The sequence below is a fragment of the Vipera berus genome (assembly GCF_964194415.1).
Source record: "Vipera berus genome assembly, chromosome: 3".
Lineage (NCBI taxonomy): Eukaryota > Metazoa > Chordata > Lepidosauria > Squamata > Viperidae > Vipera > Vipera berus.
Window position 1 is genome coordinate 209,176,892 of NC_138204.1, and position 27,972 is coordinate 209,204,863.

Consider the following 27,972-nt stretch of genomic DNA (forward strand, 5'->3'; position numbering starts at 1 on the left):
CAAGATGGAGGAACTAACTGATAAAGACCTACATCTACACTTTTATTCCTATATTTAATGCACAGCCAGGTTTCCTCGACCTACGGCCACAATTGAGCCCAAAATTTATGTTGATCAGTGAGAAATTTGCTAAGTGAGCTTTGCCTCATTTTACAACTTTCCTTGCCGTATTGCTCAAGTGAATCACCGAAGTTGTTAAGCTAGGAACATGGCCGTTAAGTGAATCTGGCTTTCCCCATTGACTTTATTTATTTATTTATTTATTTATTTATTAGTTTTTATAAACCGCCCTTCTCCCGAGGGACTCGGGGCGGTGTACAGAGGAAGGAAGGTATACAGACCGAACAATAAAATAATAAGAAACACTAATGAACACAAACTGGGACCCCAATTAACGTAATCTGACTTTGCTTGTCAGAAGGTCGCAAAAGGGAATCACGTGACCCAGGGACTCTGCAACCGTTAATAAATATGCACCGGGTTGTCAAGCATCCAAATGTAAATCACGTGGATGATGCAACGGTCATAAGTGTGAAAAACGGTCATAAGTCATCTTTTTCACTGCCGTTGCGACTTTAAACAGTCGCTAAATGAACTGTTGTAAGTCAAGAACTACCTGTATAAGAGTTTGGGGGCGGGGGGGGGGTTGGTACAAACAAGAGGATTTATTGGTTTAAAGGAAAAAAAAACGCTCAAAGAAGCCTCTGTGGATTTGAAGATCTGGAGAAGCCTCTTCTGTGCCAGTTTCCTAGTTTAAAATAGAAACTACAGCTTTCCTTTTCTCAAGGCTGGAGTATGGCTTATGACTGGAGGGTATAATGGTCTCAAGGATGTCCTTTTTTCCCTTACTGAGGGAAGTCAGCTCCCCAGAAAAGGAAATATTAAAAGGGCAGAAAAATATGCATTAACAGAGGGATAGAATCAAGATCGCGTGAAGTACTAATACCACTTTACAATGCCTTGGTAAGGCCACACTTGGAATACTGCATCCAGTTTTGGTCACCACGATGTAAAAAAGATGTCGAGACTCTAGAAAGGGTACAGAGAAGAGCAACAAAGATGATTGGGGGGCTGGAGGCTAAAACATATCGGGAACGGTTGCTGGGATTAGGTATGTCTAGTTTAATGGAGAGAAGGGTGAGGGTTGACATGATTGCAGTGTTCCAATATCTCAGGGGCCGCCACAAAGAAGAGGGAGTCAGGCTATTCTCCAAAGCACCTGAAAGCAGGACAAGAAGTAATGGATGGAAACTAGTCAAGGAGAGAAGCAACCTAGAACTAAGGAGAAACTTCCTGACAGTTAGAACAACTAAACAGTGGAACAACCTGCCTCCAGAAGTGGTGAATGCTCCAACACTGGAAGTTTTTAAGAAGAGACTGTACAGCCATTTGTCTGAAATGGTATAGGGTTTCCTGCCTTAGCAGGGGGTTGGACTAGATGACCTCCAAGGTCCCTTCCAACTACTTCTTCTTCTTCTTCTTCTTCTTCTTCTTCTTCTTCTTCTTCTTCTTCTTCTTCTTCTTCTTCTTCTTCTTCTTCTTCTTCTTCTTCTTCTTCTTCTTCTTCTTGTTATTGTTATTGTTATTATTGTTGTTGTTATTCTTATTATTATTATTATTATTATTATTATTATTATTATTATTATTATTATTATTATTATTTTCCTAAAACGATCTTGAAGAAACAGAAAAGCATGCCCAGTTTGCTTAATAGGCCTAGCTCTCCCTCCCACAAGCTCTGGACAAATGTAGATGTAGGAGGCTAGAAGCTTAGGAAGACCAAGGTCTAAAATCTACATACTCCAGTCCCAGGGAAGCAGGATAGGATTGACCCACAACCATTGAGAATACCAGAAGGGCACACCTGGACTCAGGACAGGATACGTGACACAGGAAATAGCCTCAAACAGGAACAGGAAATAACTCCAAACAATAGAGTCCAGGGGGTATAAAAACCCACTACCCACATGTTTTCAGTCCTTTTTCTGCTGGATCCATCTTTCTGTCTGGCTTTCCTCTACAATAAACTGTAACCGTCTTCCTAAAGCAGTCTCCATGTTGTTTATCCCCGGCTTGGATGGAACCACGATGAAGACTTTTCTTCCAACACTACGTGCCAAAACCAAGTTCAAAGTCTTGAGTTACAGTGAAAGCTTCGGATATCATTCACACGATTGGATGCCAGCACATCTGTCTGCTAAATGAAAACATTAAAGAAGAGCAGAACTGCTAAGCAGTGGAGGGGCAATGCTAGACATTGGTGGGGTTGTATATGTATGGGCTGGAGTTATAGGCCATCCTCAACTTATGACCACAGTTGAGCCCAAAATTTCTGTTGCTGAGTGAGACATTTGCTCCGTGAATTTTGTCCCATTTTACTACTTTGCTTACTATAATTGTTAAGTGAATCGCAGCAGTTGATAAGTTAGTAACATGGTTGTTAAGTGAATCTGGCTTCCCCATTGATGTTGCTTGTTGGAAGGTCGCAAAAGGTGATCATGTGTACCCTGGGATCATGCGTACCGCAACCGTCATAAATGTGAGTCAGTTGCCAAGTGCCTGAATTTTGATCATCACATAAGCATGTGGATGCTGTAATGGTTATAAAAGTGTGAAAAATGGCCACAAAAGGTTTTTTTCAGTGATGTTGTAACTTTGGATGGTCACTAAACGGTTATAAGTTGAGGACTATATGTATTGTGTACATTAAGCTACAGACAGAGGAGGAATCTGCAGCTTGAAGAACTCAGCAGGAGTCAGCAGAGCCCGAGGGAGAAATTTAGAGTGAGTTAATTAAGGCAGAGTGTCTCTGAATATTTTGAGAGACTTTTTCCCAGGTTTCTCCTCACCTGGGCTGAGCTGAGATTGATGCGATAAGCTGTCAAATGACTTGCTATCTCTTCAATTCCTCCCCACAATTTCTCGCTCAGTGGGATTTCCAGCTCTTACACAATTTTTGTTGCATGTCACTGAGGCAGATGTCCTCATGGCGGCGGAAACACAGGATCCTGGCCATAAAGTAGAACTCAGATATGCATTCTTATTGATGTCTGGGGATATTCCTCAAAAGCCACCTACTATAAGAGGAACCCACAAAGGTATCATAGTACTAGGCTGGGTTGGGGACATATCCACGGAACTTGAATAATCTGCTTGTTTTAAACAAATACTAAGGCTTTGGTAGGAACAGCAGATAAATCTGTAGGGAAATCTCCAAGAGATTCTTGAAAACCATTTAGATCAGGGGTCTCCAAACTTGGCAACTTAGATTTGTGGACTTCAACTCCCAGAATTCCTCGGCCAGCACATGCTGGCTGGGGGATTCTGGGAGTTGAAATCCACAAGTCTTAAAGTTGCCAAGTTTAGGAGACCCCTGATTTAGATGATCACCCTCTGGGGTGGACCGTTGTGTTTGGTCTTTTGTCTCTGCAGAAGCTAGAGGTAGTCTAAATGTCCAGCTTGATCAGATCTGCTTTTGTGTGTGCAAGCAACATCAACTGAGCTGATGGGAGAAATGTGCTCATGAAAAACAACAGAAATGTTTATGTGCAGAGATTTCTCAATGATTGAGATGTTTTTGAAGATTAGTGGTTCAGATTGGTGGCTGGGTTGTTGGTTTGATTTTGCTTGGGAATCAAGGGGAGAAGGAGGATTCCTCGAAGCCCAGTTCTCCACCAATGTCAATAAACAGACACATTGACATCGACCCAATCTACCAACTGCTGAGAACAGAAGGACTACTCCAATCCCAAAGGCAGCATTTAAAACAAACAAACAGGCACCCCACCACACAGCAACAACAATCACAACCCTCCACAAGAAACAGGACCACGTCTGAATAACAGCTAGCCAGCCAAAGAACCTGAAACCAGACCAGGACTCAGAGGCAACGAAACGAACAAACACCATTTGCATCACACAGATGATACTTAAACACCAAAGATCCTGGTGTTTAAGCCAATCAAACAGCTCAAAACCAAACCATGACTCAGAAACATCTAGACAAATAACACCCGTGCCAATTTACAACACATATAAAGGTATTTAAAGGCCAGCGCTCTGACAGACGAGCACGATTCAAAGTGCACTGAAGATGTTCCCCCAAATGGAGACAAAACATTTGCAGCCAAATCGCCGAGCTCAGAGATCAAACCAATAGTCCAATTTCCAAATAATCATGATGAGGAAATCCCCACTATCTCTTCCATTATTAACAGCCTTCCTGTGGAGGCCTCACATAAAGTGTTCCTTTGTGAAAATCAACAATTAATCATATGAATGCCTTCAGTGACCAGTTTACTGTTTGACTGAAATTAACTGAGGATTAGCAATATTGCTGTGGAAATGTGATGTGCAAGGAAGCTTCTGCTTAGTCTCTTTAGACCACAGTAAACCTAGCTCATTGGTGCAACTAACAGATGCTGTGGGAGAAGCTCTCCAGGGTCTCACAACTACCAGCTAAGGTAGAAAACAGAACTCCAGTATTTAATCTCGAAATGGATTTGTGCAGATGATGGAAGAAGAATGTACTTTGGCTGTATAAGTGTACTGTTAAACCTAGAAGCTTGATAACAGCAGTACCTTGACAATCTCTTAAAATTCAATTTCTTTCTTCCCCACTGGAGCTAATCTTCACATGGATTAAACTATTTTATCTAACTGAAAAAAAAAGGTTCAAGCTTTCATCCATGTGTTTTGCTTCTCACCGTTATGCTCTTTTTTCCTTTCTTTTGTTAGGGAGGTACTAGGGGTTTACTCTTGCAGCTTACAGGAAGTATACAAATGAGTACTGCCCAGATCAAAGTTGACTCTCCAAACAGAGGTTAGCATTTTCTAGCAGCTACTTCAGTTGGTTGTGATGCAGAGAGGCTGTTCCGTCACTTCTGCTGAGATCTCAGCCAGATATGGCTTTTTTTTTGCCACCATAGCCATCCCATAATCCAAACTGTCCCAGAACTGCAATAATTTCCTATCTGGGTCAATGCTTCAGAAAACAATCTCAAGGACACGGATAGTCTTTCTGTTGATGTTTCTAAGCTCTTTTGGAAGTCCTGCTGAGTTTTCTGAAGAAAATAACTGTTTCTAGATGGTTGATAGAAGGATGAGGTATTTAGCTTTTTTCCCCCTAACTGCCATTAGCAAACTCCACGTAATTCCTCAAGGGACTTTTCTGATGAACCTGTAAAGTCTTCAGTATGCTGGACGTGTTGCGGGGAAAATCCCACAGCGATTTCAGCAGTTCCTGCATTATGCGACTTCAGTATTTCTCAACTGGGGGAAGGACAATGCTGGCTGCCCTTTTACTAACAGGCAGTCCGTTTGTAAGCATGCATGAGTTCTGACTTAAATACAAATTCAGGTTAAAGGCAGAGTTGGGCAATGGAAATAAATAATAATAATAATAATTAAATAATAATAATAATAATAATAATAATAATAATAATAATAATAATAATAATAATAATAATAATGAGAGGGAAGTCCTATTTTGGTATAAAAACACACAAAAGTACCTAGCGCAAGGGGAAAAAACCCCACACAGCTAGCCTTCAATTTACAACTGTTTGATTTAGTGACAGTTCTAAATTAAAACTATACTGGAGAAAGAAACTAGAGTAGACCAGACTAGATCAGGCTAGATAGAATAACAGAGTTGGAAGGGACCTTGGAGGTCATCTAGTCCAACCCCCTGCTAAGGCAGGAAACTCTATACCATTTCAGACAAATGGCTGTCCAGTCTCTTCTTAAAAACGTCCAGTGTTGGAGCATTCACCACTTCTGGAGGCAGGTTGTTCCACTGGTTAATTGTTCTAACTGTCAGGAAATTTCTCCTTAGTTCTAGGTTGCTTCTCTCCTTGACTAGTTTCCATCCATTGCTTCTTGTCCTGCTCTCAGGTGCTCTGGAGAACAGCCTGGCTCCCTCTTCTTTGTGGCAGCCCCTGAGATATTGGAACACTGCTATCATGTACCCCCTCGTCCTTCTCTTCATTAAACTTATTCTTAAGGTAAAAGACCAGAGAAGTTTTTTTTTCAAATGATTCAAAAGGACACCATTGTCAATAACACTGAATGCCACTGAGAGGTCTAAAAGGACTATGAAGAGTATTACCCTGTCAATCTGGCTCCAGGTGTAGGCCATCTACCAAAACAATCTGTGTGATTTCTTTTCTCTGACTAGACTTGAATCTGGACTGAAAAAGTTCCAGATAATCAGCTTTATCTAGGGAAGGTTGGCAACTCGGCAAAAGTTACGAAATACAGCCAGATCTAGTGAGCTCTTTTTCAAGAAAGGGCAAACTTTTTGTGGAAAGTCACAACCTCCCCCGCCCAGAGAAGGAAATATTAAAAGGGCAGTAAATATATTTCCTCAAAGGATCTTAAAAAGGCAGAAAAGCATGCCCAGATTTCTTAACAGCCCCAAGTCTCCCTCTCCCAAGCAGAAACCAGCTCTGTAGAAATGCAGATGGTCATCTTGTCAGAAAGACTGGAGTCAGGAAATTGGGGTTAGGAAGAAAGATCCCTAGAATCAACATCAAAAATCTAAGAGTCATCAGCCCCAACCCCAGGGAAGCAGGATTGACTGTGGGACGTAATAGGATTAACCCACAACCATCAGAATATCAGAAAGGCACACTCAGACTCAGGTCAAAGTTCATGCCACAGGAACAACTCCAGACAAAAGGCTCCAGAGGGTATAAAAACCCACTCCCTATATGTGCTCTCTCTCTCTCTCTCTCTCTCTCTCTCTCTCTTTTCTTCCAGAGCCATCTTTCTATCTGGCTCTCCTCTTCAATAAACTGCAACCTTCTTTCTAAAGCAGTCGCCATGTTGTTTATTCCTGGCTTGGACTGAACCATGATGAAGACTTTTCCTTCGACACTCTCAACTAAACCTTGGAAACCATGCCCTTCCCAAGAACGGTATTCAGCTGCTTCTTGCAGCTACTCAGATTCTAGTTATCCCAAATAGCATGCAAGATGCCACGTCACTTATCACCCTAGAGGCTCTGTCCAACTGGCACTCAATCCACAACAGATAAGAGAGACTTTATCTGCTAAGAAAATGATAGAATCATCTAGCACAGGGATCCCCAACCTTGGTCACTTTATGACTTGTGGACTTCGACTCCCAGAATTCCTCAGCCAGCTGGCTGAGGAATTCTGGGAGTCGAAGTCCACAAGTCATAAAGTGACCAAGGTTGGGGACCCCTGATCTAGCATGCCTATATGTGATTTGACCCACCCATTAAAGTTTTAAAATTACTCAACACATGCAGGAATCTACAGAGCAAGAAGAGTGGAGTAAAAATGACTGCTTTTATTGCCACTGCATAGGTACGAAGTGTTTAACCATTATTGGGTCATGTTTGCTGCTTTGGCTGTCGAGCCCCACGGGCCCGACATTCAGCAGGGGGGTTGTGGCCGGCTGGAATGCCCCGCCCACGGGTCCTCTCTGCCTGCCCTGCGGCAGGGGGGTCGCAGCCAGCAAGCACGGACCTTACCGTTCCTGCCACAGACACGCCGCCCGTCAAGTCCGGGCTGCCTGCGCGTTCCCGGCCAGCTGTGCCTGCGCTGGACCACCCCATGGATTCCCGGCTGGCTGAGAAGGGTGCGCAAAGAGGGTGTATCACGTACACACATGCAGTGGACACACCTTAAATCATTAATATTCTTTCTTTATATTCCCTATTGCCGTTACAAATTTACCTCCCATCTTTTCCTCATTGGCTTAGTACCCAGGCCGCCACAACCGACCCAAAGCGCCTAAAGCGAATATATTATCTCCGCCTGATTACATCTCCCATTACTCAAATACTATCCCCCCCCTGCCCTTATTTACAAATTACCTTTTACGGCTACAGTTTCTAGGGGTTGTCTCTAGAGTAACTATCATTATCAGCAGATTCTGGTTAAGACCATTTTTATCATAGCAGAGGCCTTCCTACATACAATTCTCAAGCTTCAGCTAGGTTCATAAGATTAGAAATATATACAATGTGTTTCCTTCACAGGCTAGCATATCTTCTGCAGTTTCTGCAAAAACACACTTGGGTGAAATCCCAAAACATCTGAGCTCTATTTGAACACCATTGACATTGACAAAATTCCAGCAGTCAATTGCAAAAGAGAGCTTTGCCTGGAACAGTTTACATCCTGCAACTGAATAGAATAGAATAGAATAGAATAGAATAGAATAGAATAGAATAGAATAGAATAGAATAGAATAGAATAGAATAGAATGGAATGGAATAGAATAGAATCTTGTCACTTTAAATGACACTAATCAGCATACATTAAAATGAAATTTCATTGCATACAGCTCTCAAAGGATCATCTCCTCCAATATACACTAAATATGACAAAAATAAATAAATACAGAATTATGCACATACCCGCATATAATATATGACAGAAAGACAACACAGTGTAGTTGGGATTATGTATACATGTGCATGGTGAGAAAAACGAATCTTGTGACTATACCTTTAACTATACCTTTAACACTGTCAGACATCTGCCGATCCCAAGTCCTTGGGAAGGACTCAAGAGATGGACAAAAATGCCAAATCCAGTATAACACCTGGCTGACAATTTCTTTTCTACTTATGGACCTCTTTCAGATTTGCCTCTTTTTAAGGTTTTTCCTCGTTTTTCCCCCCAAGAAACCATGGACACTATAAGTACACGTTGTGAGAAAAAAAAAGCTTTCAATTCCTTCTGCTCCACAGAAAGGGGGGAAAAATGCAGGCTTGCTTCCAAACAAATGTGATACAACTCGTTTTTCTGTATCTTTCTTTCCATCTGCTTCCTTTAATGTCCTCCTCCACGTCCTTCTATCATCATTGGAAGAAACTTTCAGATTTCAGATTCTCAATAAATTCTTCCCAAAGATGGCCTTGAACCCCAACATAAGCCACTTTGGGGGAATTATAGGAATTGACGTACAAAAGCCCTTCATTCAGCAGAAACCGTGAGGATGGGAGAAAACGGTGGCTTGCATGACCTGGGGCACCCACTAGGGGGCAGCAGAAAGAAAAAAACAAGACCCAGCATTGCTGCCCCCCCCTAGTGGTCATCTGAAGGTTTACAGCCCCACTCTGCGAGAGCTCATTCATATACGGCAGGAGTCTTCAAACTTGGCCCTTTTATGACTCATGGACTTCAACTCCCAGAATTCCTCAGCCAGGTATGCTGGCTGAGGAATTCTGGGAGTTGAAGTCCATGAGTCATAACAGAGCTGAGTTTGAAGACCCCTGATATACGGGGAAGCCGCCTGGGCACAGAAATGGAAGATCTTTCTGTAATCTTTTTTTTAATTGTCTGACCGGTTTTGTACTATCATTAACCAGGCGCGCTCCCGACGGGTGTTTGGACGCCCTCAGGTGAAGCCACCCGCCTCAGGGGGCGGGGGCTCCAAAACGTCAAGCGAGCGCGCGCCCGACCACGCGCCCCCTAACGGCTTCCTCCGAGCGCGGGCTCGCTGGCCGTTTTTCGGCGCGCGGCTCAGCGACGGGCGGGGCGGGGTGGTGGCGAATAGGAGGGCGGGGAGAAAAGCTGCCAATCTCACGGGGGGGGGGGCTAACGGGCCTCCTGGCGTCACAACGCTCTTCGTACCCAATGGCAAACAAAGGGAGGCGGGCGGAAAGGGGACGGCTCGGCCTTTCCTCGCCGGGCGTTGGAGAGGGGGCGGGGGGGCGCGGCCTTTCCGCGCGGGGCGGGGGCGTGGCCGCGGAGCTGGCTATTTAAGGCGAGCTCCGCTGGCGGCACGCTCACTCGCGGTTCGCCGCCGGAGGGGGCGGTGTGGTGGTGGCGGCGGCGGCGGTGGATCCGTGTGGCCTCTGGAAGGGGAAGAAGGAGCGTTCCTGTTTTGTCTGGGTGAAAGGCGCAACCGGGGCCGCCTCGTTTCCTCGTGCTTTCTCGGCTCCTGCCCGAGGAGGTTTCTTGCCCGCGGAGGATTTACCGGCTTCCCGGCGGTGGCCGCAACCGTCCTGCGTGGTTTTCTTCCCTTCCGGCGTGTCGAAGCGAGTAGTCCGGTCCCCCCAGCAGGGCAGGCGGGCGGGCCATGGAGGAAAAGTACCTGCCCGAGCTGATGGCGGAGAAGGACTCCCTGGATCCCTCCTTCACCCACGCGCTGCGCCTGGTCAACCAAGGTGGGGGCGTCCGCGTGGCTCTTAACGGCCCGGAGGAGCCGGGACTGCAAACGGGCGGGGGGGGCCCGCCGCTTTTGCATTGCCTTGTACGGAGGGTGCAGCCCGGGAAGCGGAAGGCAAAGGGGGTAAGGGGGGGTGATGCACGGGGTGGAGTGCACGCCTCACCCGGGTCCCCAGCGCGTCTGAACGCCGCCCGGGTGCAAACTCGCGTCATCTCGGCTTCTCCTGCCCGGCACTTAACTCAAGTCCCTTTAAAGCCCCGGTTGCCTTAAGGCGACGTTTCTTAAACTCGAGGTCCTCCGAATGGCTGGCTTTTTCTAGATGGGGTGGCCTTGCTGAAGGACCCCCCCCCACCCCCAAATTAGCTAGGGATTTAGCCGATCCCCCACCCAAAAAAAACCCCCAACCCGCCGAACTGCACAGTCGATGGACCCTGAAATGCGATGCTGCTGGAAGAGGGATCGGGGAGGTTCAATGTGCCTCTGTGCGCCCCCCTCCCCCTTTAACCCTATTTTTCCCCCAACAAGGGGGGTTATGATGTAGTAAAATTGGGGTTCTCCTTAGCTGCGTCCTGCCTCTCGGCTTTGTCTTAGCTGCTGCTGGGTGGAAAGGACAGACTTGGCTCTCAGTTAAACCGATCCCCTTCCTTTTTTTGGAGGGGGGCGTTAGGGGCTGCTCGTTTCCCAATGCCCTAGAGTAGAAGAAAGAGCTGTTTTCACGTTGGAAGTGCCTGCAGGATTGGAAGATTCTTCCCCCCCCACACACACACTTTTGGGTTTGGAAAGATGACCTTTATTAACCTCCAGCTGCTGAAGGAAGGACGCCAGCTAAGGAAAGCTGGTTTGAGAGAGGCTGTTGAACAGCCCAAGTTATTCCCTCAATTGAGGCTGCACTAGGATGGGGTGTGAGATTCCATGAGGATCCTTGGAAGCCCCTTAAATAGGGCGGAGGGGATAAGGAACGGCCATTCTGGGCTTCCTCTCCTCGAAGTTCCCTTATTATGGCTACAAGCAGGGCTTTTTTTCTCATAGAACGCTCAGAACGGAGTTCCAGCACCTTTTTTTGGATGGAACCTTATAGGGTAGGCAAGGCGGGTTCCGGCACCTTTTTCGTTTACAAAAAAAGCACTGGCTACAAGTGATAGCCACCCACTTTTTTCTTCTTCTTTTTCCAGAGGATGGTTTTCTTCCTAGTGGTGGGACTTGATGCATGGCCGGCTGGGGGGGCAGTTGGGTGTGGAGACCCGAAAGAGGAGAACGCTGGAAGGGTTTCTCTTGGAAACTCCCAGAGGAGTGTGCCTAAGGAAAGAAAAAAAAAAGGGTACGAAGTGATGAGTTGTACATTTGGAAGAAAGGCTGAACGGATTGGGGTGTGTGTGTGGTCCTTCAGACCGAGCTGATCCCCCCCCCCAAAAGAAGGGCGATGAAACCCAATTCCTGCTCCACAGGAATTCTTGCCTTTCTGGCGGTTGACTAGTTAGAATTATCGCAGAGACAGGTTGACTAGTTAGAATTATTGCAGAGACACAGACACACACGTCTTCTCTGGAAGTTCTAACCCTGTTAGAAAGAAATGCAGGTGCTGCAATTGCACAACGAATGTCTCTTTTTGGTATGGATTGTTAAAAAGGGAGCCTTGTCTTCTTCCCCTTCAGGGCAGGAGGTGGGAGGCGAAACGGACCTCCGAATGTTCTCTCAGCTTAATAGCAAGGAGCCAGTAAAGAATCTATGGTATTGACTGGTTAGGGCGTTAATAGCTTTTTGCCTTGGGACTTGTGTCTGTATTCCACAAAAGAGGCATTCTCCTCGGCTTCAGGTTAATCATTGTGGCATCTTTTGCCAGCCTTGCCTCGGACCCACTACATGACAACGATCCTCTTGTTTTATTTTCCCCAAACAATGGGGTTTTGTGTTTCTCATTTCTAGCTGCCTTGCAAATTTATTGCCTTCTTGGAGAACTTGATGTTCTTGGGGAAAATATGACAATCTTCTCTCCCGTGGTTGGACTGTGAGGTTTAGCCTGGCTTTTGCTATCTGGGAAGCTGAAAACAACAGATGCTGTTTTTAATAATCGGCAGGTAGGCTTGCAGTTGCTCAGGGTGTCTGGATAGGTGGTATCCTGTTTCCGTGGTCCTATTAAAAACAAATTCAGCCTATTGACTTAACAGGTGAGACATACCAATTTTCTCCTAAAGCATTCTAAAAAAACCACACTCATTACTGCCTCTTTAGTATGAGGTGGTTTCAACGTTATAAGCTCCCTTCCACAATGTTTTACTTGGGGTAGCTCCTTGTCAATCTAGTTTACAGTTGGAGGAATTGTAACAACAGTGTTTTTGTGTATTTTGCGGTGTCTTTGAATAGGAGCTGTAAAGGTAGCGTGAGAATCCTCAAGGAGATGCTTGTCTGATGCAATGGAAAACATTAAATTTTAGTAGCAAATACTTGGGTCTGTGGACTGTCAGTGGAGTTAATAATTACATATTTGAAAGCATAAAGCATTGAACTTTTTCTGTGGGGGCGGTGCAGTGTTTGCATCACAACAGAACTTGGTTTGGTGGATCTGTGGTGTGGTATGGAAGCATTCTGATGTCAGAGTAGCTTATTTACTGAGTTAAACTTCATAAGCCATCATGGGCAGCTAAAACTGAAGGCTTTAGTGTTTTGCTTCGTAGTCCTAGTTTAACACTGCAGAGGGAGCCTCATGTTCAATTTGGGGTACTTTGGCCACAGCTTTAGATGCAAAGGAAACATCTTGAGTACATTTTCTTCTAACAAACTGCTTATGTGTTCTGGGCTTTGTGTGGACGTTATTGGAATTATACTTTAGAGCAGGGGTTCCCAACCGGGGTGCGATATTCCAAGGGGTGTGTGAAAACTTGGCTTTTCAAAATTGTGGTGTATATGCATAATTCTCTGCCGTTATTTTGAACTTTTGTAAAGGGCGCGAGAATATATCCGAAGCGTTCTAGGGGTACGGGGTATAGAAAAGGTTGGGAACAGCTGCTTTTAAGGGTAAAGTTTTACTTTTGACAATCCAGCTTGCCTAATGTTGATTGCTACAACTGGTTCCTGCTCACTCAAGAATGCAATAATAAAACAGGCTTTTAAATATTCTCAAAAGTACAAGCCAGGATTTTTGGATAAAGTTTCATGCTTGTGTAGTAAGAGTGTTAAGAAAATACTAGAAGAATATATTAGACTTGCGCTCCTCTGCCCAGTGATGAATAAAATTCTGGATAGCAGGCAATCCTCACTTTTTTGTAATATCAGTAAGGGAATCCTTAAATGTTGAGAAGCAGGATTCTTGGCTAATTTAATTTGGGGAGTAAACAGTGAGAAAAGATTCTGTTGGTCTGTTGAGGCGTTTGCTGGTTCATTTTTGTTTGAGTGTTGAAGCAAATGAGAGCACTCAGATTTTGAAATGTTGGTGCCACGCGGTTTTGTTTTTTGAAATCTGAATGATGAAATAAATATAACCAAGTTAATGTTTTCAGGTGGAAGAGATATTAGTATACGTTAGAAGATATAGTTTAAATCTTTGTACTACAAAATACTGACATTCCATAAAAACACTTTGTAATGAACAATATTTAGCAGTATCATATTGAGTTGGAATATTATATATATATATGCTGTGGTTAATATTTGCATTCCATGCTAAAGTTCCCAGACCACTTTAAGTGATGCATGCCTGAACATCAATCTCTAGGCTTAATACTCATCTTGGTGAGATGCTTATTAATTCAAATTGAGAATGACCTCTTTGGAATGGGCTGATAGCCAGCATTTAAACTGCTGTCAAAGGTTATGTGTCTTTATACAGGTAGATAATCTTAAACCATTGAAAGCTCTGCAATGTTAATTTGTCTAAGTGTCTGCAGGAACAGGCTTGCTATGATAAATTGCCGAGGTTTCACCTAATGTAAGAAAGCACTATAGTCACAAATGTACTCAGTTTTTTTTTAAAAAAATAAGGCTTCTATGGTTGTCCAGCTCCATAGTATTCCTAGATGGTATAATATTGAAAGACAAAAAAGCTAACCTACAGAATCAAAATGAATGGCATGCATACTATCTTTAAAACTCTGCCCCTGTGAGATGGCTTTTGATGAATTTCTGAAATTTGGGTGTCTGAAAAGAAGTTCAGGCAAAGCTCTTGGTTAGTGAAAGTTCTCCATAATATATCAGAATTGTCTCCACATCTCTATGCTGCATGTTTGTATGAATTAAGGGGATACTTAAAAAGGAAAGTTTGTTTTTACAAATATTAGATAAGTCACGGTAGCCAAATTTTTAATAATGGTAATTTCTTCTGGTGTGGAAATAGTATGTTCTTCATTTTGAGCAATTCATTTTAAATTGAGAAATGTATATATATTGGAAGATTAGGAAAATTATTCCAGATATAGAATAAAGATGCAGATGAATGCAGCACAACCATCCTGCTATGCTCTCTTTACAGAATTATCCATTTCTTTACAAAAAATCACTGACATAACTGATTTTTAAAATAGGTGCTTGGGTTTAAGTAATTTTACTTTCTGCTTATGAAAAAAATACTCAAGACAAGCAAAATTGTATTAGAAACATGGGTGCTTTCCATCAGGGCAAAAATATCCTCTGGTTTAGAAAAAAAAGAGAAGTTATAGAAAGTATCTGGTATTTTAAAAAAGCATTTCTAAATTGAAATCTGAAAAGTCAGACCATTGGTTTATATGGAAGATGAATGTTCTGGAGATGACATCTGCGTCTATCTAAGGTTACAACCCACAAAAGAAGGCACTTTTCCTGCAAACTTACCACAGCAGTGCAAATAAATTCTGATTTTAATCGTTCCGTGGGAATGCTGTAGGCAAGTTATCTTGCAGCTATCAGTTAAAATACCTTGATCACTGCAGTCATTTCTACAGAAACACGAACCAATTTCAGCAGTGTAGGCTAGGCTAGAATCTGATCAGGGTAAGGACGGTAGCAACCACTATGTAGATAGAAGAAAGAGGCAGAAGACATCCATGAACGCTTAGTATTCGGAAGAGATAATGAAAACGTCTTAATCCGACAATACATGGACAGACTTCACCATTGGTTATGAGCTCCTGGATCGTGCCAAGGAATTCTTGGAAGCTTGGCATTCAGACAGATCGTCCATTAATAAATACATAGAGATAAAAAACACACTTAAATGCCATTTTATTTTAAACACATTTCCAGCAACCAACAGCTAGGTAAGCAGGAATTAATACAAGACAAACAATCTGGCAGAAAACAAGATCCTAATCTAGGTGCTCTCAAAAAAACAAAAAAAAAGAGAAACACACTTCCATCAACTCTGGTAGAGCAAGCTACTGTGTATAAATGGGGAACAGACGCTCGGCAGGCGTTAATGTTAACCTAGTTGGGTAATGAATCTATGGCAGGCAAGCAACTAAGCTTTTGAGGGCACCAAGGACTCCACACAATCTGACCGAGAGGATTGTTTTGTCAACTTTGGCAAGCTGCCTGGAGAATTCTGGGAGCTGAAATCCACAAGTCTTAAGATTGTTTCTCAACTTTGGCAAGCTGCCTGGAGAATTCTGGGAGCTGAAATCCACAAGTCTTAAGATTGTTTCTCAACTTTGGCAAGCTGCCTGGAGAATTCTGGGAGCTGAAATCCACAAGTCTTAAGATTGTTTCTCAACTTTGGCAAGCTGCCTGGAGAATTCTGGGAGCTGAAATCCACAAGTCTTAAGATTGTTTCTCAACTTTGGCAAGCTGCCTGGAGAATTCTGGGAGCTGAAATCCACAAGTCTTAAGATTGTTTCTCAACTTTGGCAAGCTGCCTGGAGAATTCTGGGAGCTGAAATCCACAAGTCTTAAGATTGTTTCTCAACTTTGGCAAGCTGCCTGGAGAATTCTGGGAGCTGAAATCCACAAGTCTTAAAAGTTGCCAAAGTGAAGAAGCAAATATATACAAACCTACAATTTAGACTGTAAATCTTCCAAGCATACAATTGTTCAGCTTTTTTTCCTCCAAAGGGAGAGTCCAATAAAAGATAGCTGAGCCTGCAACCGGCATGTGGGCGGGGCAAGCAGTTTGGAAGGGACTCTCCCTAGTGTCTTGGACTGTAAGGTGTGTGTGTGTGTGTGTGTGTATGTATGTATGGGAGGTAGGATTGTACTTTCAGACTCTATAAAGATTCCATTATTATAACCTTACAGTAAAGTAGAATTGGCTCATCTGTCCGTGTTTCTTATCTGGTCTACATCACAAGGCTGGCATGCATTGAGAAATAATTGATTCTCTGGCACTTTAGTCAAACTACACAAATGGTGGTCGTGTGTGACTCGCTCCCATAAACTTAAGAACTTCATCTGGTGTAGTTATGCATTACCATAAATGGCTGAGACATACGGGGCATTCATCTTTCTGAATTCTATTGAATTCAACTATCATTTTAATTAGCAATCCCCACAAATGCTGTAATGGGTTTGGTGGTGGAACTGAATAGATTAAGAAGTAAATATTATGGGAGAAAGCAAACATGAACCAATTATACGTAGGCAATGCCAAATTTTATTTTGCTAGTTACAATGGAGATATGGCAAAAAGTGCCTTTGCTTAGCCACCCCCCCCCCCAAACCGTAAAAAAGATAAAAATACCCACGATTGAAATATAAACTGCTGGCTTTCTGTATGCAAAAACCACTAGGGGGTAATAGACAGAAAGGAAAAAGGTAAAGGTTTTTTGCATCAGTCTCTCTCTACTTGGCACAGTATCTGTGCAAATTTGCATCAGAGTTTTTCAACCTTGGCAAATTCAAATTGTGGGCTTCCAATTCCCAGAATTCTCTAGCCAGCATTTCTGCAGTTTAGGTCTGCATCTCTGTCAGGGTGGATAATAATGATTTTTTAAAAATAAAAGTAAAAAAAAATCAGATTTTTTTTGATTTAAAAGATTTTATTTTTATCAAATTTATTTTAATAAAATGCTTTTGGAGTAAAAATCTTGTCAAGATAGTTTTCTATTTAAGATACCTTAATTAGTTTACTCAGCATTAAATGGAGCTTAGTTATGTAGCGTAATAATGATGATGATGTTGAAAGGGATCTTGGAGGACATCTAAAAATTAAAATTTAAATCGAGTTGATTTAAATCAAGCCTTTTTACTACTGATTTAAATCATGATTAAATCATCGAGTTGATTTAAATCAAATCCACTCTGATCTCTGTACAAGTAGTCCTTGACTAATGGGTGAATAGAACTCAGAATTATGGTTGTAAGTCGAGGCTTTCTGTGAATGGACCAGATTCTTTTGACATTTTTTGTGGTGATGGTTAAGCAAATCAATTTTCTCCAATAAGATATTTTCTTTTTTCTTTTTTTTGCTGGGAACAAAGTAAATTCTAGAAACGGGACAAAAAACCCACGGTGAATTGCAGTCACGTGACCCTGGGATGCTGTGATTGTCAAGTGCCCAATATGCAGCGATGTAACCGCAGCTGGTCATGAGTAGCTTTTGGTGGGTCCAGAGTAACTATAACTAGTTATAAGCTGAGGATTAGTCTATGCCAGGGGTCTTTAAACTTGGGCCCTTTTATGACTTGTGGACTTCATCTCCCAGAATTCCTCAGCTGAGGAATTCTGGGAGATGAAGTCCACAAGCCTTAAAAGTTGTCAAGGCTACAGACCCCTGGTCTAAGGTCATAACAGCACTGGAAAAAGTGACATGTCCATTTTTCACACGACTAATTGCAGCATCCCCGTGGTCACATTATCAAAATTCAGATGCTTGGCAACTGGCATGTATTTATGCCGGTTGCATTCCCAGGGTCATATCACTCTTGTGACTTTCTGACAAGCAAACTCAGTGTGGAAGCCAGATTCACTTAACAACCGTGTTACTAACTGAACTACTGCAGAGATTCACTTAACTGTGGCAAGAAAGGTTGTAAATGCACTTAACAACTGTCTTGTTTATCAATGGAAATTTGGGGCTCACTTGTCGTAAGTTGAGGACTTGCCTGTACTGTATTGGAGAATCCTTAAGTCACATTTGAAGTAGGTCCTTCACCCCATTTTATGTTTAACTATGTCTGAGATGGATATAGTAGTGAGTGACACGTATTGATTGCACTCCTTGTTCAGATTAATTTGGGAACCCTGAAACGCCCTGAAACCTAGGATTGACATTTTAGTCCCTGTTCATAATGTGGTTTAAATAAACAAGGTGATTTTGTTTTCATTAAGGACTTTGTATAGAGCAGGGGTGTCAAACTCAATTTCATTGAGGGCCGCATCAGCATTGCGGTTGCCCTCAGGGGGCCGGGTGGGTATGGCCAGGGTGGGCATAGCCTACTGGGTGGGCATGGCTAGAGTGCATATGGCCTACTGGATGGGCGTGGCCAGCTCTACATCGTTCGCATCAAGGGTGCCTATGGGGGCCTGGGCAGGAGTGGGACAGATCTGAGGGTCTCTGGCAGAAGGAGGGTCTCTGGGCCAGGGCCAAGGCAGTGGGGGCCGTTCCCTCACTGTTTCCAGGATGGCTTCGCGGGCCACATGAAACCACTTCGCGGGCCGGATCTGGCCCCCGAGCCTTGTGTTTGACATGTCTGGTATAGAGATATATTCACAAGCAAATATTCCAAACTATAGCTTAATGGAAACCATGTATAAATAGTTGCACAAAAATGGAGGAAATTGAGTTTTCTATAAATAGCAAAATAGGCACTCCTTTTTCTTGCAGAATCTTTTTTTAAAAAAATACACTATCTCAGAAACACAACCCTTCAAGTAGTCATGCTTAGGTTTGACTCAAGCCAAGACTTAAATGCTTTAAACTCCCCTCATTGTCTTCCAGCCATCCTACTGTCAGAAAACTTGTTCTACGTGAATTAGTCTGCTGGCAGAGCAGAATAGAAACTGCCAAAGTATTTGTGCAGGGCAGAGAATTTAAGGAGGCATTCAAGACAAAACTAATCATGGATCTCCAGTTAGAGGCCCTGAACCTTGGATGTCCTTAGCTAATAGACCTTACTTAGATATATGCTGAGCAGACACTGTTGCAGAAGATGATGTCAAGTTATTTTGCTTCTCCCAAACTGCATAATTTAGTCATGCGATGCCTTAAAAGTTGTTGAGAGAAAAGAACTGAGATCCTGGAATAGCCTAAGAGGGTTGCTGGGAACAAAACCATCAATCTCCGTTCATTTATGGCAGAAAAGATGCTTTCTGGATGAGGGCCTTCGGCGTTTGACCCATTGTGTTGGCTCTTTAAGGCTAGACGTGCTGGAGCGTGAAACAGCCTGACATGGAAGTTTTAAGAAGAGAACCGCTAATAGAGTAGATGATGTTAGTTAATTAAAGAGGCCGATCCCTATAGTTTTAAGTTCGTTAAGATTTACAGCAGTCAGCTTGGGCTCAGATGGAGTCATATCAAGAGTTTTCCTTGACCACGTGCTGAACGACTCAAAATTAAGGCGTTCGGTTTCTGATAGGGTGCTTCTGTTTGGCTTTGCAAACGTTAGCAATCTGCCGGGCAGGCAGAAACAACAGTAATTATGTGCTCTGTTTTTTGCTCTTGGTGTTCCAAAAAATTAAAAACAAAAACAAAAAAACACCACTCAACTGTAGAACATACGTTAAGAGTTGTTGTTGTTGTTAGCTGCGAAGTCGTGTCCGACCCATCGCGACCCTATGGACAATGTTCCTCCAGGCCTTCCTGTCTTCTACCATCTTCTGGAGTCCATTTAAGCTCACGCCTACTGCTTCAGTGACTCCATCCGTTAAGGTTCCATCCGTTAAGAGTTACACTCCTTTAATAGTTGGGCTTGTCCCGCGTTTGCTGAAAAGATAGATTATTACAGGAACTGTAGCTTGTCACTTTGGTTTATACAGCCCTGACTATAGCTTCCGTAAATGTTGGCACTATATCCTTCGATCATAGTATCAGAAGATTAAAATTTTTCTTGCCTCTGCTTTTCAGCCAACTGCTTGCCGGTTGGGGTGAAGGTATCTGAACAGCGTGTCATCTTCATTTCAGCTTGTTTTGCCCATATTTAGAGGTGGTGAGATAATACTGGTGGTCCTCAATTGACGGCTGGTCACTTAAAGACCTTTCAAGGGTACAATCAACCCCCCCCCATTTGAGAGCTATTCAAAGTGCCGTAATGCTAGCGCGAGTGGGGGGTGCACTCGTGGCGATGCTAGCGTGGTAGTGGACTGTGGCTCACAGGCTGGGGACCCATGCTTTAGAAAGAGCAGTTACACAAGTACATCATTGTCCTACATTTACGTTGGCATGCTTTTCTGTTTTCTACCGAAACCTTGGTGCTCCTGCCCTTAAGCGTCTGGTAGAGAAATGAGCCGTCATACTATTTGCTTTTATTTTTTGAAAGGACTAGGCCAGGGGTAGGCAACCTTGGCTCTTTTATGACTCATGGACTTCAACTCCCAGAATTCCTGAGTCAGCTGACTCAGGAATTCTGGGAGTTGAAGTCCATGAGTCATAAAAGAGCCGAGGTTGCCTACCCCTGGACTAGGCACTAGAGGCTAATTTGACTGCACCAACTCAAGTTATGTCCTAAGGTTGAGTCAATTGAACCGTAAGAAACATTGACCTGTGAAATTCAAATAAGAACATATGGTACCTGCAGGAAAAGGATGAGCTACTTTTAGGCTGTTCACACCCTTTCACCATTACTTATGATCATGAGAAATATGACCATTTTCCACACTTAAGACCATTACAGCACCTCCATGGCCCTGTGATCAAAATTCAGATGAATCGGAGTAGAGCTGGAAGGGACCTTGGAGGTCTTCTAGTCTGGCCCCCTGCTCAAGCAGGAGACCTTATAACATTTCAGACAAGAGGCTGTCCATTCTCCTCTTAAAAACCTCCAGTGATGGAGCACCCACAACCTCTGGAGGCAAACTCTTCCCCTGGTTAACTGTCCTCACTGTTAGGAAGTTTCTCCTTGGTTCCAGGTTGCTTCTCTCCTTGATTAGGTTCCATCCATTGTTTCTTGTCTTGTGTTCTGGTGCTTTGGGAAATAAATTGACCCCCTCCTCCTTGTGGCAACCTCTCAAATACTGGAGTAGTGCTATCATGTCCCCCCTTAGTCCTCCTTTAAACATCTTAGTTATATTTATATTTATTTGATTTATATACCGCCCTTCTCCCGAAGGACTCAGGGCGGTGTACAGGGCAATAAAATACCAAAAATACAATACAAAAATTAAAAACAGATTAAACAATTGTGCCCAAATATAATAAATTAGTTAAAATCAGTAATTAAAACCCACAACCCATCAGACCAGGTCAGCTTGTTCAAACAAGTGAGTTTTTAGATCACGTCGGAAGGAGCGAAGGTCGGGAGCCATCCGGAGCTCAACCGGTAGACGATTCCAAAGGTCTGGCACGCCCACAGAGAATGCCCTCCCCCTGGGGGCCATCAGTCGACATTCTCTGACCGGTGGCACCCTGAGGAGGCCCTCTCTGTGGGAGCGCACTGGGCGAAGGGAAGTTGACGCCGGCCACAGGTGCTCCCTTAGGTACTTAGGTCATCACCAGCACCTTGAATCTCACCCGGAGGGCAACTGGAAGCCAATGCAGCTCACGAAGCAGAGATGTAACATGGGAGTATCGGGAGACCCCCAACACAACTCGCGCGGCTGCATTTTGCACCAGTTGAAGCCTCCGAGTGGTCCTCAAGGGCAGCCCCATGTAGAGAGCATTGCAGTAGTCTAACCGAGAGGTCACGAGCGCATGAGTGACTGTACGCAAGGCATCCCGGTCCAGATAGGGCCGCAACTGGCGCTCTTTGCACTTTTCCCAAAGTCTCAACCTCTGTTTTGTAGAATGGTGACCAAAATAGGATACAGTATTCCAGGTGTGGCCTTACTAAGGCTTTATAAAGTGGTACTAATACTTCACACGACCTTGATTCTATGCCTCTGTTTATACAACCAAGGATTGGATTAGCTTTTTTTTTGGCAGCTGACACACACTGCTGGCTCATGTTTAACTGATGAACCCACCAAGTTTCAGCAACGACAGCTGTATCGTATCTGCCTTCATGTACTAACATTTCAAGTTTGCCCTGTTCGTTCCCTAAACTTTGAGCATTAGTGTATAGGCACTTGAGCCCTTCATTGGTCTTGACAGTTGGTTCATATTTATGACGGTTACACTGTCTTGGGGTCATGTGATCCCCTTTTGCGACCTTCTAACAAGCAAAGGTCCTGTAAACCGCCCTGAGTCCTACGGGAATAGGGCGGTATACAAATTCAATAAAATAAAGTCATTGGGGAAGCCAGATTCACTTAACGACCGGGCTACTAATTTAGCAGGTGCAGTGATTCCCTTAACAACTGTGGAAAAGGAAGGTCGCAAAATGGAGCCCAATTCACTTAACAAATGTCTCACTTAACAACAGATACTTTGGGCTCAGTTGTCATGCTAAGTCAAGGACTGCCTATCACGAGGGCGGAGAGTAAATGCAGAAGCTTCTTGGTTTTATTTTTATTTTTATTTTTTTTATCCAGCCGTGTTTTGCAAATTCATGGTCTTGGCTGTAAATTATAACAGACCTTTGAAAAATAAACAGTGAGACACGAGATTCTTTCCAGAGGAGAGGAACAAAAGGCATTTCGCTTTCTCAGCTTGTAAGCCAAGAACGGGGACCAAAGAGTGCAGCTTAAATGTACAATGAGGCTGAATGCTTTTTGTTTTAAAGATGGCACTTACGCTAATAGCTTATGCAGGAAACATTCAACATTATTGTCTTTGGGGAGTATTTATTTGTTATAATTATAGAATGACTCTTCAAAGAAAAAAAGCGGGGCTGGGGAGACCTTGGCTGCTGACCAGAACGATTTCCATCAATTTGTAACCTCCTAAATCAGAGGTCACCAACCTTTGTCGTTTGGCGGACCAGAGGAAGAGGGAGGGCAGCATTTTAAATAAGTGCGTGCGTGTGCACATGGGGCCGTGAGCACGTCCATGAGCTGCAAATGGGGCGTGGCTAGCCCTCCCCTGTTCTTGCGTGGTGCAGCACCTTTTTTCTGCACCCCGTGGCACGGCGGTGGCCTGTTTCCATGCCACGTGGTGCGTTGTCCATTTTTGTGCCTTGCAGCGCGGTGGCGGCTTGTTTTTGCGCCCCACAGTGTGGCAGTGCCCATTTTTATGCCCTGCGCTGTGGCAGTGGCCCATTTTTGCACAACGAGGCATGTCGTTGGCCCATTTTTGCGCCTTGAGGCGGCATCCCATTTTCGTGCCCTGAGGTACAGCGGCAGCCTGTTTGCACCCTGTGGTGCAGCATCCTGTTTTTGCGTGGTGCTAGCGCAAGTGAGGGGCTGTGCGCGCACACTGGCCAGCCTGGCCCGCAGCCCGATGGCCAGTAGGCCACGGTTCACTATCAGGCTGTGGCCCACAAGTTGGGGACCCCTGTTGTAAATGATTCTGGGTCAAGTTCTTCTCAAAAGAAAACACGTATTTAAGAGTAAAAGATGATCCTAATGGAAGGATATAAATATATATAAAGGTTGTTTCTGTATTATTGAACAGGCCTGATATACAAGATGTGGAAGTTGAGCTGTGATGTCAAGTTTCCGATGTATGGGTTTTTCAAGTGACGCTGAGGCATTGTTTACCTTAAAAGTCCTTTATTAGCCTAATACAAAGGCAAATGCTTGCTTGAAGGAAGCTGGAATCTGAAATCTCCGCCCCTTGCACAATATATTAAAACACAATTCTCCACCTTTCTAATTTTGTCATTAATCATATTCTCCAATTAATTTAAAGAATCAGTTTCCCTTCCATTAGAAAACCCACCAAGGTCTTATCTTCTCTAGTTAGAGATGGTCTTGAAAGGTGCAATCCTACTTGTCCCCCCCCCAACCTTAAAACTAAATCTCTTGTCAAGCAATAACATTCGATGTTAGCAGCGTTGACGTGATACTTTACAATCTGATGGGGTGGAGGATTGGAACTCCTCCAACTGTTGATAGCAGGCAGGCAACCATAATTCTTGAACTCATCTAGTAGGAAGAGCCTTTTTATCCTAATTCAGTGGTACCTCGGTGCTCATTGTTAATTGGTTCCGCGAGATGTGATGAGAACCAAACAGATTTTTCCCATAACGAATAATGTAGTGAGTCACAAAGCAACCGGCACCAACAAGTTGTAGCTTGTGCATTGAGTACCAAACAAACGACGAGTACCGGGACAAAATTTTCACGTCAAAATGCATTGAGAACCAAATTTGCTGAGTTTCAAAGCAGTTGAGTATCAAAGAATCACGGCACCACCCACCCCCTCATGCATATATATCCCCCTAGATTTGCTAGGGTGGTGATGGGGAGGGCTGTTCTGTGACAGCATCTACTTATAGAAGAAGAATGAATTGAAACCATCTTCAATTTACAGCCATTCATTTAGTGATTATTCAAAGTTAGAATGAAACTGGAAAGGTATGACTGCTATTCACTGTTGCATCATCCCCATGGTCACGTGATCAAAATTCAGGCACTGGGCAATTGGCATGTATTTATTTGCAGTTTCCCGGGGTCATGTGATCCCCTTTTGTAACCTTCCCGGGTGGCTTCCGACAAGCTAAATCAATAGGGGAAGCCAGATTTGCTTAATGACCTCACAATTCGCTTAACAACTGCAGTGATTCATTTAAATGTGGCAAAAAAGGTCATGAAATGGGGCACCACCCACTTTATAACTGACTTGCTTAGCCACAGAAAATTTGGGCTCAGTTGTGGTTGTAAGTCGAGGACTACCTGTATTCCCGAAGGCCCATCGGGAGAAGAATAAGTTTGATAGATTCAGAGAAACATAAGAAGAACTAAGAAAAAGAAGCTGAAGATGTTTCCAGGAATAGAGAGACATAGTTTATCAATATTACCGGTGATGGAAGAGTTAGAAGAAAATAAGTGTGATGGTTATACTGGACATTTTGTGAAGTTCTGACATCAACAGTAGACCCTTTTACCATAGCAAGAGACAGAAAAATTATGAACAGGGCCAAAGCTCCCTAGACAGCGATGGGATTCAGCCGGTTTGCACCAGTTCGGAAAAACTAGTAGCTACATTTTGTTGAGTTCGGAGAACCAGCTGAACGCACACTGCTTCTGGAAGTCCATTCTAGGCCTGGGAAGCCTGGAGGAGGCTTCCCAGGCCTAGAACGTCCTGCTGGAAGTGCGTTCTAGGCCTTGGAGACCTGGAGGAAGACCTCCCAGGCCTAGAATGGCCTGCCGGAAGTGCGGGGATGCCACTTCCAGACGTCTGTTGTAGGCCTCGGAGGCCCAGACCTGCATCCATGCAGAGAACCAGTTGTTCAGGGATTTGAATCCCACCACACACTCTAGAGTGTTAATCTGAGGGTGCCTTGGTGGAGCAGTGGGCTAATGCCTCCTTAAGTAACACCAGCTGCCTGCAATTAGTGCAGGTTCGCATCCCACCAGGCTCAAGGTTGACTCAGCCTTCCATCCTTCCGAGGTAGGTAAAATGAGGACCCAGATTGTTGGGGGCAATAAGCTGACTTTGTAATAATGCCGCTTGGGGTGTGTGTGAAAGCCCTAATAAGCAGGCATATACATAGAATGAAGGCTACTGCTAAGCTTGTAAGCCGCCCTGAGTCTTCGGAGAAGGGCGGGATATAAATGGAATTAAAATAAAATATAAATAAATAAATAAATTAGTGCAGGTTCGAGTCCCACCAGGCTCAAGGTTGACTCAGCCTTCCATCCTTCCGAGGTAGGTAAAATGAGGACCCAGATTGTTGGGGGCAATAAGCTGACTTTGTAATAATGCCGCTTGGGGTGTGTGTGAAAGCCCTAATAAGCAGGCATATACATAGAATGAAGGCTACTGCTAAGCTTGTAAGCCGCCCTGAGTCTTCGGAGAAGGGCGGGATATAAATGGAATTAAAATAAAAAAATAAAAAAAAAATTCAGTGAAGATGTGTACATAACACACCCCTGCTAGAAGTGTCCACAAAAGGAATTGCAGGTCAAAACCCAGTGCACGCTCTGACCTTTGTCTGCATTGTTTCTATCTCTACGTCCAATCTCATACTCACCTCTTTCCAGCAGACTATAGAACAATAGTAAAAGTTGTAGTTTTTGTCTGGGCTAGTTCTCCGTATAGCAGGCCTTACCAAACCTCTGGTTCTTGAAATAAGAATACAAGCTATACATCACTTAAAATATTAAATGTATATGTCTCTTGTCTTCCGGCGATTCTGGGCAGCTTGCAGTTGTTAAAACATATAAAACCAAGAAGAATGCAAGCAATCGTACACAAAAGGAAACCATGATGGGGAAAATGGTTCTTTTATATCCAGTTTAAAGGTATGGGATGATAACCCAGCCAATCACCAAGGATGATTTTTTTTCCAGCTTGACTTGTAATGGTTTTTTTGCGCGGCAGTTGTCCTGGTTAATTTGCATTGTTTGGCGGCTCCTTTGCAATTATTTTTCAGTCAGCTACAAAAGACTCACCACCCCAGTGGGCACAGTGAACAGCCCCCAGATATGATTCCTGATTGCTCTAACTCATCTTGATACTGAATTGATCTTTCTTCAGACTGTCCTGAATTTATATCTTATCAGCAAAACCTAAGACCTTAGGAGGGGTAGGTTAAGCTTAATTAAATGGAGGGAAGTCATTGTGCTGTTAAGATTATCTACTTCAGCTGAAAGTAGGCAGCTTGACAATGCTTATAAGTTTGAGGCTGCTCCAACTTCTGAGGCTTTTCTGTAGTCTGGTGCAGGGGTAGGCAGCCTTGGCTCATTTATGACTTCTGGACTTCAACTCCCAGAATTCCTGAGCCAGTATGGCTCAGCTTGGAAACCTCTCCCTTTCCCCTTAGCATGGCTGGCTCGGGAATTCTGGGGGTTGAAGTCCACGAGTCATAAAAGAGCCAAGGTTTCCTACCCCTGGTCTGGTGCCTAGCCACTGTTGTAGCCATTTTTAGAATAACAGGTAGTCCTTGACTTACGACCACAATTGAGCCAAAATTTCTCTTATTAAGCGTAACAGTTAAGTGAGTTTTGTTCCAGGTTACGACCTTTCTTCCACCACAGTTATTAAGCAAATCGCTGCCGTTGTTAAGTTAGTAACACGGTTGTTAAATGAGTCTGGCTTCCCTTTGCCTTTGACAGAAAGTCACAAAATGGGCTCATATGAGCCCAGGATACCGCAACCGTCACAAGTACACGCCAGTTTCCAAAGTGTCTGAATTTTGATCAAGTGACCCTGGGGATGCTGCAATGGTTAGAAAGCGTGAAAAATGGTTGCACATCGCTTCGGTGGTGTGTTGTAACTTGGGTCACTAAATGAACGATGATAGGTTGAGGACTACCTGTACTGCAGATCTTTTGTAAGCTGGATTGATTTGATCATGGAGATCTAGTTCATTTAGACACTAACTGATGTCCCCTGAAATTTTTTTTCCTCTGTCACTTAGTTGAGTTTCTGTGAGAATTAACTACATGGGAATCTTAAAGCACTGAGCCACTGCGTTCTTTATTTAGCCCATTATTTATTTTTAAAAAGTAGGAAGTGCTGGACAGTTTTGTTAGCTTTCCCCTAGGTCTGGGGTAGGCAACCTCGGCTCTTTTATGACTCGTGGACTTCAACTCCCAGAACTCCTGAGTCAGCCATGCTGACTCAGGAATTCTGGGAGTTGAAGTCCACGAGTCATAAAAGAGCCGAGGTTGCCTACCCCTGCCCTAGGTGTTAAGCATAATTGTGTGGTGTCTAAAAATGATAGTGGCACTTCTAAGAGATCGCTTCATCCTCCAGCATTCTAGTAGAGGTTGGTCCTC

The 27,972-nt window shown here is 43.7% G+C and overlaps 1 protein-coding gene across 7 annotated transcripts in view; it reads left to right on the forward strand.

Moving 5' to 3' along the window:
• The first annotated feature begins 9,788 nt into the window (after window positions 1-9,788).
• KHDRBS3 (KH RNA binding domain containing, signal transduction associated 3) overlaps window positions 9,789-27,972 on the forward strand; it is a 118,172-nt gene continuing 99,988 nt past the window's right edge. For all 7 annotated transcript variants that reach the window (XR_014026038.1, XR_014026039.1, XR_014026040.1 and 4 more), the window contains exon 1: window positions 9,789-10,150. Coding sequence is in view for 2 of the 7 variants with exons in the window: in XM_081324719.1 (XP_081180845.1) it covers window positions 10,063-10,150 (88 nt within the window). In the remaining 5 variants the exon portion in view is untranslated. The remainder of the gene's footprint in view (window positions 10,151-27,972) is intronic.